Source organism: Clupea harengus, chromosome 4 (genome assembly GCF_900700415.2).
Source record: "Clupea harengus chromosome 4, Ch_v2.0.2, whole genome shotgun sequence".
Taxonomy (NCBI): domain Eukaryota; kingdom Metazoa; phylum Chordata; class Actinopteri; order Clupeiformes; family Clupeidae; genus Clupea; species Clupea harengus.
The window spans coordinates 22,472,137-22,497,394 of NC_045155.1; the positions used below are offsets into that span (position 1 = coordinate 22,472,137).

General features: G+C 41.1%; 1 protein-coding gene across 3 annotated transcripts in view; it reads left to right on the forward strand.

Moving 5' to 3' along the window:
- The window catches only part of itpr3 (inositol 1,4,5-trisphosphate receptor, type 3), a 143,640-nt gene that overhangs the window by 17,232 nt on the left and 101,150 nt on the right, over positions 1-25,258 (forward strand). For 2 of the 3 annotated variants that reach the window (XM_031566798.2, XM_031566797.1), the window contains exons 3-16: positions 2,792-2,913; positions 3,537-3,623; positions 10,764-10,922; positions 11,055-11,153; positions 12,037-12,120; positions 12,345-12,491; positions 12,580-12,675; positions 13,083-13,127; positions 15,061-15,203; positions 20,204-20,303; positions 20,405-20,565; positions 20,689-20,830; positions 20,945-21,106; positions 24,407-24,579. In XM_031566798.2, the coding sequence (XP_031422658.1) occupies positions 2,815-2,913; positions 3,537-3,623; positions 10,764-10,922; positions 11,055-11,153; positions 12,037-12,120; positions 12,345-12,491; positions 12,580-12,675; positions 13,083-13,127; positions 15,061-15,203; positions 20,204-20,303; positions 20,405-20,565; positions 20,689-20,830; positions 20,945-21,106; positions 24,407-24,579 (1,697 nt within the window). In that variant the 5' untranslated portion in view covers positions 2,792-2,814. Of the gene's footprint in view, positions 1-2,791; positions 2,914-3,536; positions 3,624-10,763; positions 10,973-11,054; positions 11,154-12,036; positions 12,121-12,344; positions 12,492-12,579; positions 12,676-13,082; positions 13,128-15,060; positions 15,204-20,203; positions 20,304-20,404; positions 20,566-20,688; positions 20,831-20,944; positions 21,107-24,406; positions 24,580-25,258 lie in introns of those variants that run through there. The other variant, XM_031566799.1, reaches the window with a different exon arrangement.

Genomic DNA, 25,258 nt, shown 5'->3' on the forward strand with positions numbered 1-25,258 from the left:
GATAAACAACAATAGGGTACGATACGTGCATTTAGGCTAAACAATAACAAATTGCCAGACGAACAATAACAAATTCACCTAGTAGGCCTACGTGGGAAAATTTCTTTTTTTACCGCAAACAGCCCATGAAATTAGCAACATTAAACATGAGGAGAACATGTATTTATGAAATGCATTCAATTCAATTGTGATGTCTACTTTGTGCTGATGGACATACTGGTAGGCTACAGTAAAATAGGCTACCTTATTTTACCCCCGGCCTGTATTCGGGGCCCGGCCTTTATTTGTCCGTATCGACCACACCCCGGCTACTATCTGAAGCCCGACGTCTAATAGAATCCCAGTCTTTATTTGAGGATTTACAGTATATTTATATATTTTTTTTGGTGTGCAATCACTTGTTTTTGAGGCGTTTGTGATGCAAAAACGTGCATGGTGTTGGTCGTGGTTAAGGAGCTTCATAGCAATGGTGGGGATGAAGTTGCTCAGATACACACATGATTTGGTATGGTCATTGCTATCATCATATTAGGCAAAATTGGTTTGGTTGCATCTGTCTCTATGTTGGATGGAATGCAAATATTCAAATATTCACGGTGTGTTTTGAGGAGCTTATGATGGTTGAAAACACATTACACTTTACACAGGACAACTTATTTGATGAAGATGGATCGATGGATGGATGGATACTATTAATCCCGAGGGAAATTTAGGTCATCCAGTACCTTATACACTTATACACTTATACACCTCACAGGCATACATACATAAATCACATACACATAGGAAGAACATATTCACACAGAGTGGGGGTGTTTACAGATACAAGAATGGGTCTGACCCTATGGTACAGTATGCAATGATTGTGACAGTGTAGATGTCCAGGAGGAAAGTGTTCTTGTGCTGCTACTGTGGATAGTGCAAAACGATAGTGTTCTTGTGCTTGTGTGGATAGTGCAAAGATAGTGTTCTTGTGCTTGTGTGTGTGTGGATAGAGCAAAGAGCAAAGAGATGCAGAATATATAGTAAGTGGTTAAGTCTGTGCAAGGGGCTAGTATAGCCAGTAAAGGGATGGACAGTGGGTGAGATGAGATGAGAAGGGGAGGGCAGACTGAGGTAGACTCATGCAGGGAAGACCAAGTATCATCTTAAAAGATACTGTGCACACAGTCCACATGTGAATAGTGGGGACCACGGGTTCATGGGTTCACTACACCACTGACAACGTATACTGTTTTTACAAGAGTAGGTAACACTGAAAGCTTCAGTTTAGTGACAAGCTAGTAGCAATTTAGACAGACAAACCATGATATGATATTTCGCCCCATTCAGAAGTTCCCACACCGTGCACTGAGCTAAAAGTGAACTTACCTTGCATTCAATATTCGATTGGCTAACTTTATAAGATTTGAAGTGTTGCCCCTTTCGCAGCCATTTTCTTTCGCCAATGTAAGCCTAGTTGGTGATGTCGTGCTGTAAAAGCACAGGTGTGTTTATCTGTCCTTCACATGACCATTGGAACAGGTTGTAGGGTTGGGCAGTGCAGTTACTGAGGAATCAGTCACGATTGGAGGTTAAAAGAAGGTTTTAATTCGGTAAACTCACTTATAAAAGGTACAACTCCGGTATTTCTTCCACAAACTCAAACAAAGGCAAAGGTAGGTTCTTGAAACACAACACAAAAGTCCAACACAAAATGTCCCTTGTCCCTCTTCCTTCAGGGTTGAACAATAAACACAACTTCTGGTTACTTTCCTGTGACAGTCGGCTTCCAGTGAGTCCAGCTCCTTTCAACCTTGGGGCTATTCTTCCCCCTTCCAGTTGTGTTTCAGCAAGCGTTTCAGCAAGCGTTTCAGCAAGCGTTTCACATGCACATCAGGGGCTCCATGTGCTCTAGGTCCTCCCGGTTCTCTTGCTTCACATGCACCACCACTCTTAGGGCTGAAACACACAAAATGCATCTAAAAAACGCTACAAAGACGCAACGCGTGGCGGAGAAAAGGCGCACACGCAAGGCGCGCCGTACCATAGGAAACACTGCATTTGCTAGCGTCCCGTTTTTAAAAAACGCGTTTGGTATGTTTCGGCCCTCAAGAGCCCTTTCAATTAGGTGCTTTAAGCACCTACACCTGGGGTCCTGCTGCATTCTGGGTGCTGTAGTCATTTGACCGGCGGCCATTTTTTGGTGTGGCAGCCAGTCCTCTAGGGGAATGCCACACCCCTCTACTAGCTGGCCCATCGTGATGCCACACCATATACCATGAAAATGAATTTGAAGATGATACCAGTAGCCTACTAGTTGCTTATAGAAAAAAATACATGCTTCAAAAATGGCAAGTTTTTGCATAGTGTCTCTTTAACATAGATGCTGAGATAACTGAAGCTGTCTTAGGGGTAAAATAATAAAGCTTGCCAGTTCACCCACAATGGCCTGCTGAAACAAGGTTAAATGTATTACATAAACACAACACACAGCATCACCACATCGTTGTTACATCTTGTTAATTGTAGACATCCCCTTTGCAACAGTCAATGGAAATCAACATAGTAATAAGGTTATATATTTAAGATCCATGTTATCCCACTGACAAAATGCTAAATGCAGCTTGCTAAACCTTGTCTCAATTAGTGAATTCTGAATTCCAGTAAGTTTCAATTGGTTATGTAATCTATAAGTGTTTCACAAACCCGGGCCTTTTGAAACATTCAATAATCTTGACGGTACCTACTGACAGAGTTCCAAGACTTAAATTCCTGTTGATGTCTCACAATGTTTGTTTTTTTGTGCCAGACTGCCTCTTCAAGGTGTGTCCCATGAACCGCTATTCAGCACAGAAGCAGTTCTGGAAGGCCAAACAAGCCAAATATGAGAAAGACAAGATAGCTGATGTAGTCCTCCTTCAGAAATTGCAGGTATTGTTAGTGCGCGCACACACACACACTTTTTCTAGTTGTTTGACTTGTTTATATGTTATTGTCAGTACATTACTGAGGAAGAGGAAGTAATGTAACAAACAGATCACTGTAAACACATATAATAGATTTGCAGAGGTCACTTGTGGTCATTCCTGGATTGTGGTTACCCTGGTAATGTAATAATATTGCACAAACAAAAGCCATCCTTCCTGTCCGTGTTCTGTGATTAGGTGAAAGTTTGTGACATCTGCATGGAATATTAGCTAGCTAGTTGTTCACATTATTTATCTAGAAACATTATTCATATTACCTAGCTTGTTAGTTAGCTACTTTTCACACTGGTCAGAAGAATCATGTTGGCTTGTGTTTGTACTAGTGATGTGTATGTGATAGGCTATGGGCTGTGTCCCCTTCTAAGTGTCTGGGGGTAGTATTTTAAGAATATCTTCCACTTTCTGTGACATTGGAAACAATTATAAGCCATTGTATGTTTGTGATTTTAGTGTTTTAGTAGTTGTGTAACGCTATTATGAATGTAATCAATTATAATTATTATAATTGTACCATTTTGTAAAACTCACTTTCTCATACATGCTCTCTCTCTCTTTCACTGCACCCAGCATGCATCTAACTTAGAGCAAAAACAAAATGAGACAGAGAATAAGAAGGTCCATGGAGATGTTGTGAAATATGGCACCATCGTACAGGTAAAGGCTGAGTATATTCACAAAACAGACAAGCTGTGAAGTAGACACAAATTGCAAAAGCTGTTTATTACCATAAGCCGTCAGATAATATCTTCTTATTCTGCAGGGCCTGTATGTCTTTTCCTGTTTCTGAAACAGGTGATGAAATGGAATTTATGTTTAAAACTCTGAGAGAGCGAGTAAGAAAGATAATCAAAATAGTCAGGTGCTACTCGGCTTGTGATGCATTGGATAACTTTGATACTATTACAGATGGTCAATAGGCATACACTCATACATACTGTACATGCCAACAGCATTTAGATGTCAGGTCACAGGGCAGAATGCTTTTACATGAAACAAAAATGGTAAATGGACTGCATTTATATAGTGCTTTTCTACTCATAGCGCACTCAAAGCGCTTTACAGATGAATGCCTCACACATCTACCCATTCATACACAGATGGCAGAGGCTATTATCTAAGGCTACATTTACATGAAGCCTGGATTGCCTGAATCCGGAATTTTTTTTGGATCCGGTACCTTTTTTTATCGCATTCACACAGAGCCGTGTCAAGAAAAATCTTCGTTCACACGGAAGCGCTGGAGCGGAGCGGAGTGGTTGAATCTGCTGTAAAGACGTCATGGAGCATGCGCATAAAGTGACAGAAGACAGAAGTCGAGATCCAACTAGCAATCTTCTGATTGCTGAACGACTTCTCTACCACCTGAAATCACTGTTACCACAGCACTCAAACAGGACTAGTTAGAATCGCGCAATTCGCCATAATTCGCGAAACTTCCCTTATTTTCATGTCAGATTTGCTCATATACGCTATTGCTGACACTTAAAAAATGGTTTTGAACAATGGTCTGATGCAAATAGATAAAACAGTGATAAATTAAAGTGTGGCTTGTTAATGTAATCCCTTTCCTAACCAGCTTCTTAACAACATCGATTTAGTTTATGTTGTTGCTGTTATGAAATGATGCAGCGGGGTTCACGTGGGACAATTACGTCATCGGGTTAGAAAGTATGCGGATCGGGCGTCTACACGAACACGATACACAATTACGTATTAGTGACAAAAAAGACTGTCATTAGTGACAATTGTTGTCCAGAGCATATTATGCAGTAAAGCTATCAAATACTACCCAGTAGTTGCAGATTTACAGTATCTTTTGATTTCTGTTATTTCTTCCACTGATACAGGGCCGACTGAAATATTGGAGAACTCCCTGAATTCATAGGATCCTCATTAAATTGTATATAAATTACTAAATATCAATAAAATTCAATTTTCAATTCAATTCAATTTTATTTATATAAATTTTCAATTCAATTCAATTTTATTTATATAGCGCCATAACAATACAATTGTCTCTAGGCGCTTTACAGAGCCCAGAGCCTGAAAGCCCCTTAGTGCAAGCACAATGGCAACACGGGCAAGAAAAAAACTCCTTGTTAGACAGGAAGGAACCTTAAGCAGAACCACGGCACATAAGGGGGAACCCATCTGCTTGAGGTCGGCCGGGTGTAGATACGAAGGGGGGATGGGGGGAGGGTTGTGTTGCAGGGGAAGGGAAACAACAGGTGTTGTACATAGCCTGCATTTGGTAGATGTACATAATATATATGCAGACATCCGGTGGTAAATACATGATACAGACAAGACCAGTTTAGTGGGTATACACTGTGCTGATAGGGTTACTATTACAGGGGTAAGGGGAGTAGGAACAGAGAAACATGTCGATGGTGGCAATAATATATATTGTATATAAATGCTAGCATAGGGTATGAGGTAGAGTAAGTGTACGGCAGTGCGGTGGCGGTGGGTGCAATTGGCTGAGGGTTTCTACAGGTAGACCGGGTGGAGAGACTACAGCAGCGTCCCATAGCGAAGATAGTCTAGATTAGGAGAGAAAGAAAAAGAACAGAGTGAGTGGGTTATTATAGGCATTAGCAATGTGATAAGAAAGGAGAGGGAGAGAGAGAGAGAGAGAGAGAGAGAGAGAGAGAGAGAGAGGCTGCCTGGCTGGGTGTATGGGGATTTTATTTAGTATTTAGTTGGCTGACAGTGACAGTTGCAAAACGCGCCGTGTGCTGTACCCGGGATCTGTCGCACTCCTTCACGGTACAACATACGCTGTCTGTAGCCCAGTTTTGTTGATTTGTATTGCATGTGTTTAGATGTGTTTAGCTATGCTGGCATTTAGCATTTAGTTTGGTTTGGCATTTAGTTTGGTTTAGCATTAGTTATGTTTAGTTATGCTGGCATTTAGCAATTAGTTTGGTTTGGTACATATGGAGATTTTAGTCGTAAGTTTTGTTAGGGTTGCAGGGTACAACATACGCTGTCTGTAGCCCAGTGATATAAAAAAAAAAAATGTCTTGTGTGTTCAGATATGTCTAGTTATGCTTGCTGACTGGCTGGCCCAGCAGGTGATGGGTTTGTTGACGCAATTACTTGTGGCTATAGGATGCACTAAAGAGGAATGTCTTTAGTCTTGATTTGAATATAGGTAGGGTGTCTGCATCTTGGATGGAGGCAGGGAGATTGTTCCAGAGGAGGGGGGCTCGGTAGCTAAAGGCTCTGCCTCCTACTCTGGTTTTTGATATTCTTGGAATTACAAGGAGGCCTGCACTCTGGGAACGGAGCGGTCTTGGAGGGCAGTAGGGGACAACTAATTCCTTAAGGTGGAGCCAGGTCATTTAGGGCTTTGTATGTTAGCAGGAGTACTTTGAAATCAATTCTACTTTTGACAGGGAGCCAATGCAGAGAGGCAAGTACAGGAGAGATGCGCTCATATTTTTTGTCCGGGCAGCAGCGTTCTGTATGAGTTGGAGGCTCTTTATTGAGTTGATGCTGCATCCGGACAGGAGAGCATTGCAGTAATCTAGTCGGGAAGTAATAAATGCATGGATTAGTTTTTCTGCATCTTGGAGGGATAGGACTTTTCTAATTTTGGCAATATTGCGTAAATGAAAAAATTATGTCTTTGAGATCTGTTTTATGTGCGAGTCAAGTAGGAGGTCTTGGTTGATAGTTACACCAAGGTTCTTGATGCTAGTATTGGGTGTTGGGATGCCATCGAGTTTGGATAGATGGCTAGATAGTGTCATTCTCAATTGATCGGGGCCTACAAGCATAACCTCAGTTTTATCAGAGTTGAGGAGCAGGAAGTTGTTAGCCATCCAAGATTTTACATCTTGCAGGCAAGTTTCTATCTTGGGTAAATGTACAATTTCATCAGGTTTCATGGATAGGTAGAGTTGGGTGTCATCAGCATAGCAGTGGAAGTTAATGCCATGGTTCCTTATCACAGCACCTAAGGGTAGCATGTAAAGGGAAAAGAGCAGTGGTCCGAGGACAGAGCCTTGGGGAACACCGTAGCTCACTCTAGTGTGATTGGATGACTTCTCATGGACATGAACGAATTGATGGCGATCAGAGAGGTAAGATCTAAACCAGGATAAGGCACAGCCTTTGAAGCCAACATGATGTTCAAGTCTCTGTAATAGGATATGGTGATCTATAGTGTCGAAGGCGGCACTAAGGTCTAGGAGAACTAGTATTGAGGTGCACCCATGATCGGATGCGATTAGTAGGTCATTCAGGACTTTGACTAAGACCGTTTCAGTGCTGTGGTGGGCTCTAAAGCCAGATTGGAGGGTTTCTTCGATTTTGTTTTGGTGTAGAAAGGAAGTACGTTGCTTAGCTACTATTTTTTCAAGTATTTTTGACAAGAAGGGGAGGTTAGATATGGGTCTATATTTAGCTAGATTATCAGGATCAAGGTTAGGTTTTTTGAGAGATGGTTTGATCACTGCTATTTTGAATGATTTGGGGACGTATCCTGAAATTAGTGAATTATTCATTACATTAAGTAATGTCTCACTTAATAATATAATAATTGTTGACTTTAATCGCACAAGCGACACACCGCACACTGCAACACACGTGAATACATGGAGGCGACACAGGACACACACACACACACGCACACGCAGGCCTGAGGTCGTTTGTGAATTTAGCTTCTGCATTTATCCCATCCCGGACTGTCCTTCCTCCAGGACCCCAGGAGCAGTGGGCAGCTTTTTTTTTTTTTTAAGTGCCAGGGGACCAGGTGAGGTGAACCGTCTGTCTTGGTCAGGGACCGACGAAGAGTGTTCTGTTCATTTAATAAGGGTAGTGCATGTTTAAGAAGTTTTGTGGGGATAGGGTCTAGTAGGCACGTCAATGATTTAGATGAGAGGATCAGGGAGTTTAGTTCAGGGAGGTCAATGGGTGCGAAGGATTCAAGGAGAGCACCAGGTTGAGGGGGTGTTGCCATAGCCATAGGGCATTTTGGAAGAGGTGTAAGGTCATAGAGGGGGAGGAGACTATGAATTTGTTCTCTTATTGTTAGAATTTTGTTATTGAAAAAGGTCATGAAATCATTACCACTAAAGCTTATGGGAACAGAATGCTCGATTGTATTGTGGTTTTTTGTTAGCCTAGAAATGGTGTTAAATGGAACTTTGGGTTGTTTTTATTATTATCAATCAATGAAGAATAGTAAGCCGATTTCGCCTCAGAAAGTACTCGTTTATAGCTTAGAAGACTATCCTTCCATGCCAGGTGGAATACCTCAAGTTTGGTGGAGTACCATTTTTTTCTAGTTTTCGTGTGGTTTGTTTAAGTGTACGAGTCTGATCAGTGTACTATGGGGCCAGTCTTTTCAGTTTTCATATTCTCTTTTTTAGTGGCGCAACAGCGTCAATGGTTGAGTGGAGCGCATGTATGACGCCATCCGTTAGTAGGTCGCTATGGGGTGGGGGTGTGCAAACGTCATTTACTTTGCCAGTGGTAGGAGCTGTGGCAAGAGCGACTGGTAGTTTTGATATGAATTCTGCTGTAGTCCTGTCGGATAGACAGCGGCTGTAGAGGTAGGTTAATTCCGTTGTTGGACGGAGATCTAATTTCATGTTGAATGTAATTAGGTGGTGATCTGAAAGGGCAGTATTTTGGGGTAGAACTAGAGGGCGGTCAATTTCTAGGCCATGTGTTAATACAAGGTCAATGGTGTGATTATGGTGGTGAGTTGGTGTGTTTACATGTTGGGAGAACCCGAAAGAGTCTATTAGTGATTGGAATGCAATTGTAAGGCTATTATTTTCATTATCCATGTGGATATTAAAATCTCCCACTATGAGGATTTTATTAGAGTTTACAACCAGGGCGGATAGGAAGTCGGAAAATTCCGATAAAAATTCAGTGTAGGGGCCTGGTGGTCTATATAGTGTCACAAGAGTGACCGACTGAGTGGCTTTTAAGTTTGGATGCATAAGATGAAGTACGAGGACTTCAAATGATGCCAATTTAAATTTAGGTCTTGGGGAAATACATAGGTTAGCGAGGGAAATTGTAGCTACTCCACCTCCAAATGATGCAAATTTAAATTTAGGTCTTGGGGAAATACATAGGTTAGCGAGAGAAATTGTAGCTACTCCACCTCCACGCCCTGTGCTGCGGGGGATGTGGCAGTTAACATGACTTGGAGGGGTGGACTCATTTAAGGCTAGGAATTCATCTGGTTTTAGCCAGGTTTCAGTTAGGGAAAGTATTTGAATGTTGTTGTCCGTTATCAGCTCATTTATAAGTGCACCTTTTGATGTTAAGGACCGAATGTTAATAAGGCCCAGTTTTAGGATTGTACAAGTTTCATTTTGTGCTGATAAAGTTTGTATCTGTATTAGATTTTCCTGATTAATACTTCTTTTAGTGTGATTTGCGTTGGGTTTGTACGTTCTGGGTATAGATACCATTTGTATATGGTTTAATATGGGCAAAGAGTGTACTGGTGCAGCCGAAGTTAGTGTGGTCTGCCTTCCAGTGCTAATTTTGGGTTGTCAGTAGTAAGTTTGGGCTAGGTGGTGTATTAAGTTTTGAGAGAGAAGTCTAGCACCCTCCCAGGAGGGGTGGATGCCATCCTTCTGCAGTAGCCCAGGCTTCCTCCAAAAAGTTGGCCAGTTATTTATGAAATCTACGTTATTGCATGAGCACCATTCTGCTAACCAGTTATTAAGTGAGGATAGCCTGCTGTACATCTCATCACCGCGGTTTATGGGCATAGGGCCCGAACACACTACAGAGTCTGCCATTTGTGTAGCAGTATTGAGTAGCGATGCGAAGTTTAGTTTGGTGGTTTCCGATTGTCGTAGGCGGACATCGTTTACGCCTGTGTGAATAATAATTTTAGAGAATCTCCGTTTAGCGATTAGTTTTAAGTGGGATTCGATGTCATTTGCTCTAGCTCCGGATATACAGTTCACTGTTTGTGACGGGGTTGCAAGTTTAATATGTCTCAGGGTGGAATCACCAATTACGAGAACTTTATCATCAGCATCGGTGATATTAATTGGGGAGAAACGGTTTGAAATTGAGATGGGATGTGAGTGTGATACGGACATTGATTTATTTTTTCTACTTCTTCCTCGCTTTACAGTTACCCATTTGTCTTGGGATTTAAGCTGCAGTGTTACCATGGGTGTGCTAGAAGGCGGAGTGGCGTTGGTTAATGTAGTTAATTTAGTTTCATCTGCATGCTGGGTTTCGCTAGTTTGGGCTAACGAGGTAATATGGTCTAAACTGAGGAGACGCGACTCAATTACAGATATCCTCGCTTCCAGGCTTGCCAGTAGCCTACATTTATTGCAAGTTTTGTGCCCATTGAAGGGTGTTGGGGAGTCGCTAAACATGTTACATTCCAGGCAGCAGACAGAGGTAGAACAAAAAGCCATGGCCGTGGGAGCCAATTAAGGACAGTTAGCCAAGAGTGACAGAGAATAGGGGGGGAGAGAATTCCCAGACTCGATGTAATGTGAAAGTTAGTAGTAGTGAGCGCAGTCACTGGGATACTTAAGTACAAAAGCAGATAAGCAGCGTTCCGGGGCTAGAGAGCACAGTAGGTAGCAACTCTAGCAGCAGGAAGTGGCGTCCGGAGCTACTGAGAATAGGGTCCGAAATCAAATTACAAAATGAAAGAGGAAGCCCTTGAAATAATGGACATAAATGTATGTATTTGTCTTCAATGCTGTCCAACTGAAAGCAGTAAAGCTGAAGTGTGGCATTGGTATTGGTGCCCTAAAGAGACCATCACATGTCATTCCCCAACAGCTTCTGCATATGAAGAGCAACAAATACCTGACGGTAAATAAACGCTTGCCTGCACTGCTGGAGAAGAATGCAATGCGGGTCACACTGGACGGCACTGGCAACGAGGGCTCCTGGCTCTTCATCCAGCCCTTCTGGAAGCTCAGAGCCAACGGAGACAATGTAAACCCATTGTGTGTTGTCATGCCAACTGAATCCTAAAGAATACACAAGTACATACCTGCCTCACACTTATTTGTTGTGTCTTGAAGGTCATGATCAATGAATAACCATGCTTATCACTGACTATTTCAGGTTGTGGTGGGGGATAAGGTGATGATGAATCCGGTAAATGCAGGCCAGCCTCTACATGCAAGCAACTATGAGCTGTCCGACCACCCAGGCTGCAAAGAGGTACTGAGGGGGCAGTGGGTTTTCATCCAAGTAAACAAGCTTTTGAAGCACACAACTAAAAAATCTGTGTCAACTTTGAGCAGTTGGGAGATTATTAAAATGTGCAATTATCCTTAACTGAACTGAAACACCATGGTGATGACCTGTACGGAAAAATGATAGATCAGAGACCTGAATAAAGGGTAACACTTGGAGGTTTGACTGAATAAAGGGTAACACTTGGAGGAGGAAGGTTTGACTGAATAAAGGGTAACACTTGGAGGAGGAAGGTTTGACTGAATAAAGGGTAACACTTGGAGGAGGAAGGTTTGACTGAATAAAGGGTAACACTTGGAGGAGGAAGGGTTTGACTGAATAAAGGGTAACACTTGGAGGAGGAAGGGTTTGACTGAATAAAGGGTAACACTTGGAGGAGGAAGGGTTTGACTGAATAAAGGGTAACACTTGGAGGAGGAAGGGTTTGACTGAATAAAGGGTAACACTTGGAGGTTTGACTGAATTGCTCTGCATTCTGTGTATTAGACAGCACTGAAATAATATCTCACCAACAAGAGTCACACAAAACAGCCTTCATCTCAACCGCAGTTTACATTGGGAGAGAATGAACAACATTCTGAATGAACAACATGAATCACACGCTAGTCTCCGAATTATTGGACTTTATTTATGTACATTACATGGGTGTAGCCATATTAGTAACACAAAGTAATAACCAGTTGCCAAGAAAGAAACTGTTACCATTTCTATGTTAACGTAAATGGCTGACGGAGCCTTTCCATTTCCGTCAAATGCTATTGTCATGGAATAACAGTCACTAACCACAGACATTAATCAATGCAGTCAGAAAGTGTGGCTCACATTCTTCACATTGTGCCCCCTGCAGGTGAACTCAGTAAATAGCAACACTAGCTGGAAGATCAACCTCTTCATGATGTTTAGCGACCACAGGGAGGACGTCTTAAAAGGAGTAGGTTTCTCATCACTGAAACCTGGATTTCCAACCATACAAGACAGTAGTTCATTTAAAGTCCAAATTCTGAGCTTTTGTGATCAGTATGTTTAGTACTACCACACAATTAAAGCTTTATGTTAGATTTTCTGCACCATTAAGTGTTGGTGTTTTGTTGTTGAATGACAAAAAAATTAGGGGTTTATATGTATTATTTATTTAAAACTTTGATTTGCTGACAGGGCGATGTTGTCCGTCTCTTCCATGCTGAACAAGAGAAGTTCCTGACATGTGATGAGTATAAATCTAAACTCCATGTGTTCCTTCGTACAACCCTGCGTCAGTCTGCTACCTCTGCTACTAGCTCCAATGCATTGTGGGAGGTGGAAGTGAGTCTCAAGTTTAAGTGCTAAATTATGACTTGCTCTCTACACTGCAAAAGGTACTATGACAAAGCCATGCCTTCTTCTGTTGTAGGTGGTGCACCATGACCCCTGCAGAGGAGGTGCAGGCCACTGGAACAGCCTGTACCGCTTCAAGCACCTTGCCACAGGGCACTACTTGGCAGCAGCGGTAAAGAGTTTCTGTGGCACAAGTGCACATTCTCCTTCACACTGTCCATGTTTGTGTACAAAATGGGAAAGAGGGTATAATTAACCAGTGTATTGTAAGAACAGGGAGTTTTCAGTGGGGAACCAGTAAATAGGATTGTGTTGAGTTGTAACAATTTTATAAATACTATTGGCAGGGAGAAATATGTGATTGTGTTACATGCATGTCAGGAAAATGTCTTCTTAACTCTTAACAGACACAAATATAATGCAATGGTGGGAATTTGCAATTTCAGTTTAGACACTTCAAAAATCACTTCACATGGAACTTTGATAGCAAGAGGGTTCAGAGCAGGTCATGATTGCACATCTGTAATAGCTGTAATATGAAGGGGATTTTGTCTCTTTTGTTTGATGTTCTTGTCATAGGAAAACCCTGGTTATAAAGGAGATAACAGTGACATCCAAACTATTGTGAGTATTCATCTGGATGTTATGTTCTGGTACCTAAATATGGTTTCACCTATGCATAAACAAAAGCAACAGCCACTGTCTTCCATCTGCTATTTAATACAACAATATTGCTGTTCATAGGGACATGCTGACACATTCTTCAGGGTTATGTCACCACGGGCTAGATCTATTAATGTTTCACAATTAGTTGGCCTTAAAATGTCACCGTCACAATTTACTAAGGGACCAGCCCTCAGGGCATACAAGAAGGTAACAAAGGAGATGGTTAATATTATGGGCCCTAATTTGAAAGCACAACAAGCGCTGCAAACTGGCTTTTTAACATTAAGTCTGTTAAGTCCAAACGGAATTTTTCTATGATCTATAATCATCTGATCATATGATCTATCTATGATAATCAGTATTCAGCTGTATATCATTTAACACTTTTGTACGAGCCGTTTCAGTACCGCAGTGAGGTTGGAAGCTAGCTAACAACAGGCCAAATCCTAGCTCAATCACCTATCATTGCCTTATTTATATCAGGAAATAAAAAATGGGAAGAGCCAGGCAGACCATTAACTATTTAGTTGTACAATGGCATCTGCCCCAGGGATATCATAACTGTCTTTCTCTGTTCTGTTGTGCTTTGTATTTAAAGCGCTTTTACAACACAAATACATTTCCAACAGGGAGACGGTGCAACATTGCTCATGGTGTCAGACTCAAATGAACGATATTGCATTTGAGTTAATTTACAATAGGGTGTTTAGTTGATACAATTATAACTTTATTACTAAACTGCAGGCCAAATCTACAATGATCTGGACAAGACTGGGTTTTGTTTTAACATGCCAAAAGAGAGTCAATGTAATGTGAATACCTTAAACATAGTCATTACATTCATAAACTCGTGAGGCAGTAACAACAAGGTTGATATTTTTGGATTGTTTGACTTTTTTTTTAATTGTCATAGTGACATGATGTGCATGGGCATGAGCATGTTCAAAATGTCATCCATAGACACATATACAACATGCTAGATCAGAAGATTAGCTGTTAGCTGTCATCCATAGACACATATACAACATGCTAGATCAGAAGATTAGCTGTTAGCTGTCATCCATAGACACATATACAACATGCTAGATCAGAAGATTAGCTGTTAGCTGTCATCCATAGACACAACATGCTAGACCAGAAGATTAGCTGTTAGCTGTCATCCATAGATACATATACAACATGCTAGATCAGAAGATTAGCTGTTAGCTGTCATCCATAGACACATATACAACATGCTAGATCAGAAGATTAGCTGTTAGCTGTCATCCATAGACACATATACAACATGCTAGATCAGAAGATTAGCTGTTAGCTGTCATCCATAGACACAACATGCTAGACCAGAAGATTAGCTGTTAGCTGTCATCCATAGATACATATACAACATGCTAGATCAAAAGATTAGCTGTTAGCTGTCATCCATAGACACATATACAACATGCTAGATCAGAAGATTAGCTGTTAGCTGTGATCCATAGACACATATACTACATGCTAGATCAGAAGACTAGCTGTTAGCTGTCATCCATACACACATATACAACATGCTAGATCAGAAGATTAGCTGTTAGCTGTCATTCATTGATACATATACAACATGCTAGATCAGAAGATTAGCTGTTAGCTGTCATCCATAGACACATATACAACATGCTAGATCAGAAGATTAGCTGTTAGCTGTCATCTATCGATACATACACAACATGCTAGATCAGAAGATTAGCTGTTAGCTGTCATCCATCGATACATATACAACATGCTAGATCAGAAGATTAGCTGTTAGCTGTCATCCATCGATACATATACAACATGCTAGATCAGAAGATTAGCTGTTAGCTGTTTTCTTTATCAAAGGTACTGAGTTGAAGAAAACTGTTGTTGATATCCCTAGGTGGACAGCACCAGGAACAACAAATGGAGCCTTGGCGAGGGAATCAAATACAAACTTGTGGCCGTGCCCCATGGGAGTGACATTGCTTCACTGTTTGAACTGGACCCCACCACCCTTCAGAAGACAGACTCATTTGTGCCACGGTACACTAGCATCATTGTCACTATGCATAAAGTGTTCAGATATTGCTTGATATTGCCTCTAAAAATATTTGTTTTCTAAAAATGTTTTAATTAATGGAGCTAAGAACCTCAACGAGGCAAATGTTTTTCCTTCACCTGCCTTTCAAATCAAAGAAAACTGCTGTGAACTTACAGGTGAAAGAATATGCTGTACTTCGGCAAAATTCCCTGTTGCAATCGCAGAAGGCCCGTACTTGATTAAAGTTAGCTTTGTTCAGAGTAAGACACTTGTGGAAGACGGCTTAGCGAAAGAATGTGTTTATTCAGACACTAGCCATGGTTCTCTCGACACAGCACGAGCATGCCCTGAGGCACGTCTGCTGCCAGGAAAAGTATTCTGGTTACGAGGAGGTCTTCTCTATACATTACAGAAATGTACAAACATTTATAGTGTAGAATTAACAAGACATAATGTTAGGGGAGGGAGTGGGTGTGTATGGAGGTCAAAGGGGAGGTCTAGCTTTGACCAAGGGCCATATATGGCCATACCAGATATGGCCATATAGATGCTAATACCTATAGCTTCAACCATCTTGTCATGGCTGTAGACAAAGGCCAACAATCAGAGTCCAATGTCTCTGGCTCCAAGACACACAAAAGCCAGGAACCATGTCTGATGGCTCTCAACATAGACAAAAGATCAGGGGCCAAGCTTGATGGCTCTGGCCTTGTGCTATTCGATCTAAGAGTGGGGGTCAAACTGAGATACGGTCTGATATGTGGAGTTATGATCTTATATATGAAATCCACCTAAACACAGGTTAACAGATATAAACTTAGACCACAGTGGGACACGACTGAGAACTAACAGGTTAACAGATATAAACTTAGACCACAGTGGGAGATGACTGTGACTGAACACCCTTTCACTTATATGTAGCTGGCTATAGACTGCAAGTCATTCCAATAAGGCCTCCTTCACTGTGATGCATCATAGTATGAATGACTAAACCATTCACATTGCATACCGTGAATATTGTGTGTGAGCTGATGTAGTGATGTGTACTGAAATATGTCTGTGCAATAGTACACAACACATGTCTTTACTGGCTGTATATCAAGAGCGCGAGTGTGTATATCAAGAGTGTGAGATTATGCATCATGGTCCTCTGTCTGTCTGTTGTGTGTGTGAGATTATGCATCATGGTCCTCTGGCTGTCTGTCTGTTGTGTGTGTGTGAGATTATGCATCATGGTCCTCTGTCTGTATGTATGTCGTGTGTGTGAGATTATGCATCATGGTCCTCTGTCTGTCTGTTGTGTGTGTGAGATTATGCATCATGGTCCTCTGGCTGTCTGTCTGTTGTGTGTGTGAGATTATGCATGATGGTCCTCTGGCTGTCCGTTGTGTGTGTGAGATTATGCATCATGGTCCTCTGGCTGTATGTTGTGTGTGTGAGATTATGCATCGTGGTCCTCTGGCTGTCCGTTGTGTGTGTGCACTCCAAAAATACATACTCCTGGCTCTGTACATGGAACACACATAAATGGACCAAGCCATACACAATTCCAACAAATCAACACATTGTTTCAGGATCATGGAAGGGATGGGTGTAATTTGATTGCTTTTTGAGTTCAATCAAAGATTTTGTTGATTTTTAAAGTGAAAGAACTAAATAGAAAAAGAAACATTAAACAATTAAGCGCTCTTTCAAGTTTTAAGTTATGAATTTAAAAAAGATAAAAGATTAACAGTAATTGTGAGTACAAGTTTGGGAAACGTAAGTCAGCACCAAGTAACACCCCTTTGGCAGATATCACGGCTTACAAATTATTTGATTCTTTATTCTTAGGAATTTGCAGATACATTTAGGCTGTCTTGCATGCATCTACCTACAGATTTTCAATAATTCTTAAGTTTGGGGACTGCAGGACTGTTTGCATTTCTTGAAGTATTTAATGGTGTAATTTGAGGTTTACCTTGAATCATTGTCCTGCTGTAGAGACCAACATCTTGTAGGCTTCAGTGTCTTGACTTCCCTTCATTCGTATGATGTTTCCTGTGCCACTGGCTGTTAGAAAATGTTAGTGACACCATGGTTGCAGTATTTCTGGCTTTTGTTTTGTTTTTGGGTGAATTTGTTATGTTCCTAATCTCTTCAGCCAACGGAGCCAGCTACTTATGTACGCTGACGTTAGCTACTCTGTAGGTGTAAGCTAGCACACTATGTAGCTATGTTTACAAGAAATTGACCATGTATGTAATCTATATGTGTATAGGTTTGCTGGTGTCTACATGTTGTTGACCACAATAACCTTTGAATGATGCATTTTATAAATCTTATTATTTTTTTATGTTAGTCTATATTGGCTTTGACGTTATATAAATGTGGTGATGTAGCTTTTTGTGTGTTTCTGTCGTTGTGAGAATGAGACATGAGCTAGTTGGATATAGTTACAGTGCCCTCCACAATTATTGGCACCCCTAGTGAATATGAGCAAAACAGGCTATAAAAAAATCTGTCTTTGCTGTTTATCCTCTTGGTCTTTCACTCAAAATATTCACACAAATCTTACCTTTTCATTGAAGTAAAACTATTGAAAGAAAAAAAAACTGTTGACATTAAATAAATATTTTTCCCCAAAACATGTGTGCCACAATTATTGGCACCCCTTAATTTAATGTTTTGTGCAGCCTCCCTTTGCCAAGATAATAGCTCTGAGTCTTCTCCTATAATGTGTGATGAGGTTGGTGAACACATGGCACAGGATCTGAGACCATTCCTACATACAGTATCTCTCCAGATCCTTCAGATTCTTAGGTCAACGCTTGTATACTCGGCTTCAGCTCTTCCGACAGATTTTCTATGGGGTTTAGGTCGGGGGACTGTGATGGCCATGGCAAAACCTTTATTCCGTGGTCGGTGAACAATTTTTGTGTTGATTTTGAGGTGTGCTTCGGATCATTGTCCTGCTGGAAGGTCCAACCACGGCCCATTTTAAGCTTCCTAGAGGGGGCTGTTAGGTTTTCATTTAATATCTGCTGGTATTTGATGGAGTCCATGATACCATGTCTCCTAACAAGATGTCGAGGGCCTTTGGAAGAAAAACAGCCCCACAACATCAAAGATCCGCCACCATACTTCACATTGGGTATGGGGGTCTCTTCTGTATGGCTATCTTTCTGTCTACGCCAAACCCACCTTTGATGTTTGTTGCCAAAAAGCTTTATTTTGGTCTCATCTGACCATATAACTCGGTCCCATTGAAAGTCTGACTTACATTTGGCAAACTGTAGGCGCTTTAGTTTGTTGTTGATTGACAGCAGAGGCTTTTTTCTGGCAACCCTCCAAAACAATTTGTGGTGATGGAGGTGGCGTCTGATGGTAGTTCTGGAGACTTTCTGAACCCAAGACTCAATTTACCTCTGCAATTCTCCAGCTGTGATCCTTGGAGATTCTTTTGCCAGTCGAACCATCCTCCTCACGGTGCGTGGGGTCAATTTACAGATAGGTCCTCTTCCAGGCTGATTCTTAACATCTCCTGTCGCTTTAAACTACTTAATTATTTCCATGATAGTGGAAATGGGTATTTTCAACTCTTTAGAGATTTACTTGTGTCCATTTCTTGATTTGTGCAGCTCCACAACTTTCCGTCGCACATTGTCCACTGTGTTCTTGGGTCTTTCCCATAGTGATGAATGACTAATGGAATTTGGCCTGTGTCACCTCATATTTGTTCGCCAGTGGAACAGGAAGTCATGGTTGACCTCTTAAGAGTTCCTTATCAAACAGGTGAACTTAAAAATGTAAAACATGACTGGAAATATACTTCAGTTAGATTTTAATTATAAGATTTTTCTAGGGGTGCCAATAATTGTGGCACACATGTTTTTGGGGAAAAATATTTATTTAATGTCAACAGTTTTTTTTTCTTTCAATAATTTTGGTTCAATGAAAAGGTAAGATTTTTTGTGAATATTTTGAGTGAAAGACCAAGAGGATAAACAGCAAAGACATATTTTTTTATAGCCTGTTTTGCTCATATTCACTAGGGGTGCCAATAATTGTGGAGGGCACTGTAGTATTGACAACGATTTGTATCGTCCTCCAGCAGTAGTCAGGCAGTGCGTTTTAAGTGAGTGGCTTTGAGGAAGGCCTGACGGAAGGGGCTGGGATTTTTTCAGGTCTAGTTTAATCTAGTTTACTCTTGCTGGTTTTTCCACATTGGGTCTAGTTTAGTCTAGTTTACTCTTGCTGCTTTTTCCACATTGCCTGCCCTACCTTTAAGTCCACTGTTAATTCAGTTATGAGGCATAATGTATGCTAGACATGATGTTCCTGAGCCATCCACAGAGCCATCCAAGAAATGTATTGCTCATCGGCTGTAAGTTTCAACTATTAACAAAACTTAATTAGGTATAAAGTTTGTCAACAAAACTGTACAATACTCTACAGCTGAACTCCCTCAGAAAAGAAAGGAATACTGTTTTGTTGCGTCTGTCGGCTGGCAAGGAGCTTAGAGGTAGCGGTGGCCCAAATCAAGACAAAGCAAGCAGCTCTCCAGTGACAGGCAGAAGTCTAGAAACGGCTAGTCAACACAGGCAATCAGAGCAGCCAATCAACCAATCAAAAACCTGCAAAAAACATAAAGACAACCTGATCACAGTACAGGAGGGCAAGTTTTATATATCTGAGGGGATTCACCGTATTGAAAGGCTATCGCTGAGATTGAACAGAATTTACCATTCCTCTTCTCTGTTCCTTCAATGTACAAACCATGGATCACATTTCTGTGGTCATGCCCAAAATCTCAACACACTAAGACAATAACTTCCCGTGGTAACCTTGGTCACTAATAGTGCCCACCATGTGTCGGTGTGTAGGTAAGAGGTACAGCATGAACAGATCCAAAGACCAGTCCACTTCCATGATGAGGACACACACATATGTTTCATGTGTTTATTGTAAAAATGACATAGTTATTTTAGACAATTAGGATTAAACTATTCCTTTTTTACAGAAACTCTTATGTGAGGCTTCGCCATCTATGTACAAATACATGGATCCAAAGCACCAATGCACCCATAGACATTGACGAGGAGAGACCTATTCGCCTCATGGTGTGTATTTGTAAACATATTATTTTCCTTCAGGGGATTCCTTTGTAATTTTGCTGTTGTATGGGAATGATTTGCCTTCTATGTTCCTTTCCTGATGATAGCTGGGAACCTGCCCTACAAAGGAAGACAAAGAGGCCTTTGCCATCGTGTCTGTGCCAGTGATGGAGATCAGGGACTTGGACTTTGCCAATGATGCCAGTTTCATGTTAAGCATCATGGTGGATCATTTCAGTGAGGGCGTTATCAGCCAGAATGACAGGAGGTACAATTCTGTGGCAAAAGGTTTTCACCAGTGTAGTTGTCGACTACTAATATGTGACAGTGGTGTGAGTGAAATCTGGAAGCTTCTTCATGTAACGTGGATACTGTCTTTGGGGTCCTGTAGATTTATCATTAAGCTTCTGGAGGATGTGGTGTTCTTTGTGGTGGACCAGGTAAACAATGAGCAACCTGTGCTAGAGGTGGTGATGTCCAAACCAAACCGGGAACGCCAGAAGCTCATGAGAGAGCAGAACATACTGAAACAGGTATCCTCCTCATTTCAGAAGACTAGCTGTTGTTTTTTTCTGTCATAAAGTTAGTTACAATTGTTTTTTTTACATGATGCTGTGACAAAATGAAATGTTATATCCTCTACCCAGATCTTTGGGATCATTAAGGTCCCGTTTAAGGATAGAGGTGATGAGGGCCCTCTGCTGCGGTTAGAGGAGCTTTCAGACCAGAAAAACGCGGTATTCCAGTACATGTTCCGCCTCTGCTACCGGGTACTCCGACACTCACAGGATGACTATCGCAAAAATCAGGTAAATTAGGCTCATACACTCATACATCTTTCCTATCAATGATGCTGGCTACATGTCTGAATCCACCTGTTATCTCCTCTACACCTCCCAACCAATTACTGTAAAAAGTATAGATATTCTGAGCTCGCTTGTGAGCCACACAGGTCTAACATCATCCACGTGACTGGCGGCCGTAGGCCTGCAATGAATGGCGATGACCATACACTCCCATGTAATTCAGTGCCCTTCTCGAAAACTAAGAAAAGTGAATAGTTTTCTCCACCCTAATATCCTCCAAGAAGCACTGAAATCTTCAGCCCCTACAGCGTGCAGTTTCTGTCTTGTAGGGGTTACTCAAGCAATATGGCCATGACTGATAGTTGCTCATAGGTTTAAAGGTAAGGCCAGTTGTGTGTTGATGTATCCATTACTGATAGTTGCTCATAGGTTTAAAGGTAAGGCCAGTTGTGTGTTGATGTATCCATGACTGATAGCTGCTCATAGGTTTGAAGGTAAGGCCAGTTGTGTGTTGATGTATCCTGCTGCTCAGGATCTATGGTTGGGTAGTTGTTAGGTAGGTAAGGTTGTTGGGTATGAGTACTTGCATGTGAAGAGAATTTAAGCAGTGTTCATTTTGACAGCCATAGATTACACATATCAAAACAAACAAGAAAAATCATATTTATGGAGTTAGAATAGTGAAACACGATTCCCAAATGGATTTGTAATTCACAAATAAAAGACGCACGATTCGCAAATGTATTCCCTGATTCACATATAAATGCCATGTGATTCACAAATGTAAATGCAGTTACACTTATTTATGGACTAACAAACATCTGTTTACAAACTGCTTACCATTTGTGAACATCCCTGCATTTATTTGTGGATAGTTGAGACTTTCCTGATTCACAAATACATTTAAAACAAAAAAAGACATTTTCTGCAGCCTGACAGATTTGCTTGGGCAACCTAGCCATCCAAATAAGTAAATTGGACCAACCCAATGCTGGGTTAACTGAAATCAGACAGATGGGTTTATTTTGCCTTTACTTCAAACCATATGCTAGTTCATTTTAAAACACAGTACTTTGTCTTTAAGTTAAGTTGATGTGTTTTGGAGGAGTGGCTTTGGAGAGAGGTCAGATTTTTTCAGTTTGTCAGGATTTCTTGGAGTGCAAACCATGTGGGCCTCTCAGTGTTCCTGTTGCTGGTCACAGGTGTTGATTGTTGTCACTAATGTGGTCATTTTGTTATTGTGTTCACCTGAGCCTTGTTTGCTTTCCTTTACAAGCCGCCTGATCTTCTGTGTGTTGCTCAGTCTTGATTTGGCACCCTGTGGTCACGTTGTGTGAGTTTGAGCTCTTGTCTTTCCTGAGAACCTTTGTTACCTGTTTCAAGTCTTTTTTCCTGAGATCTTGTTACCTGTTTTGGATACCTTTTATTGGAACTATGTAACTGCCCAGCCTGTGTTTTTCTTGTCTGGATTTACATTGAGTTTTTTGCCCTCAAGTAAAGACTTCTGTTTGAACTAATCTAATCGAAACTTCTCTGTCTCTGCAACTGAGTCTAACATCTCCACGAGTTTGAATCCAATTACAACCCTTACACCAGGGCCGGAGTGGGGCCACTTTTCAGCCCGGGAATTTCAGGCCCAAGACCGGCCCACTTTTTCCATGGTAGTGGAAATTGGATAAATGAAGCAACAGTTCAGCTCTTACTACCCTTTAGTTTTTTTCAACAGAGAGGCATATTGAACTAATGTTTAAAGTTGAACTCACAGTACAGTATACAGTTACATTGCGAATAGCACCAACAGCATCTACAGCATCAGTAATCGCCTAAGCAGTGCACTGGTTTCAGCCACTTTATCTATAACTGTGTCGTTGCTAATAGACATGAGGATTTCCTTCTCTGTGCACATTAACATGAAAGCCTCCAAGTTGTCCTATTCTTCAAAAATGTTAAGGTTGAGAAGCTTCTCCCACATGCAACCTGTGTGATGGACAAAGTCAACAGAAACTTATATGCTAACCCAATGACATGATAAGCATCTGTGAGGAGGTTGTACTGTGAGGGTATTAAATGGACACAAATGGCACAGTAATATTTTAATTTAATTAAATATTTTGCTTGCGAATAGGTTGACAACGCTACAACGATATTAACCAACGCTACAACGTTAGCCGAATAGTTACGTTGCTAATCATTAGGCCTATGTCTCTCTTTACCAGTTGCCACTTGTGTTTGTCCTCTTGAAAATAATTCGGTAAGCTTGGCACATTTGGCAGCATCCTACTCCAGTGTCTTTCTTTTTTTTCAACCCCTACTGGCCTCTTCCTCCCATCCATCCTCCCTGATGCTTATCGTTGCGGTAGGGCCGGCCCAGCTATCGGTAGCCTATCTGAGAACACTTTTTGGAAAAGACGGGCTATGGACCCAACCAACTCTATTTGGGAGGGGAGAACTTCCTCGCATGGTACAACCCATGCAGAGGCTGCGGTGTCCGAATGCGGAACGTGTGTAGCCTATTTTAAGAGAAATGGACTAACGTGACAAATGTCAAAAAATGTAATTCTCGACCGGCCCAGAAGTGAAGCGGCCCACCGGGAACTCTCCCGATTCTCCCGATTACCCACCCCGGGCCTGCCTTACACAGTTGTATACTTTCAAAACCAAGCTTACTCTTGCTGGTTTCTCCAACCATACCGTCAAAAGTACAGTCCACAATACTTGTGAAAGATTATTGATATTTGAGCTCAACAGCCAATAAAATGATACCCCTCCCTTCTGTGGTCCTGAAGCAACGTGCTAATTGGCTGTAATAGTGTATGGCATGGTTTGAGCCCCTCTGATTCCCATTTACAGTGCCAGAACTGTAAAAACAGTGGATATTTTTTGAGTATACACAGAATGGACAGCTAGAGGACCATGAGGAGCCGTTCCGTGAATTTGAAATTCGATTAGAATTACAGACTGCACCTTAAAGTGTCAGAGGATAGAGTAGACACACTATACTAATATGATTATTAATTAGCTAAGTATAATTAAAAGTAACTTGGTAAGATTTTGTAATTCCAAATGTTAAATGAATTTTAAGTTCATACAGTTTGTTTGCTCTCTTTGACTTTGTCAATGTCAGTAGGAGTACATTGAGTAACTTGTGTGTAACTAACTCAATGTCAATAGGAGTACATTGAGTAACCTGTGTGTAACTAATTAAATGTCAATAGGAGTACATTGAGTAACCTGTGTGTAACTAATTAAATGTCAATAGGAGTACATTGAGTAACCTGTGTGTAACTAATTAAATGTCAATAGGAATACATTGCCAAGCAGTTTGGAGTGATGCAGTCTCAGATAGGGTATGACATCCTCGCTGAAGACACCATCACTGCTTTGCTACACAACAACCGAAAACTGCTGGAAAAGCACATCACTAAAACAGAGGTGGAGACCTTTGTGAGCCTGGTACGAAGGAACCGGGAGCCCAGGTACTTGTTTCCCTTTTATGGAAGTATAGCAGTGCCAGAAGTCCTCAGTGGAAAATGGCAGTTGGATTGCCACTGAATTGAATAAAACCACACTGAAATAATAATGCTTGAATATTTCTGCACTGTAATTTGACACAAGAAGAAAAAAAATCAATGCTTGATATGTGCTTGATATATGCAGTCTTTATTTCTCACCCTCACAAATTCAGTCTTAACATCCATCATCTGGGTATCACAAGAAGAGCAATATATTGCCAATAGACCTATACTTTCATTTGTAGTGGCAAAATAGCCTACTTATCACTAATGGCAATGCAGGTCTATGGACCAAAGGGGGATAATTCCAGACTACACAAAGGGGCATGTTGATGTCAAATGTTTGTGGAAAATATCTTTTTCATATATGTTAGACAATAAGTGTCATTTTTGGCTGTGATGCTAACAGGTTTATTATGATATGTTTGCTATTGCTAACTTTGTTGATTTAAACTTAACATTAGTTTCAGCTACTCCACAAGATTATCATTAAGTTAAGGTTTGTAGCCACCAGCCAGTAGACCATTTATTGGTGGAATAAACCCCTTGAGATAAACAATTTCGTTTTCAAGGGGGTCCTTAACATATCAACATGAATACACTCACACATACTCAGAAAAAAGTTCTGTACCCATACAACACT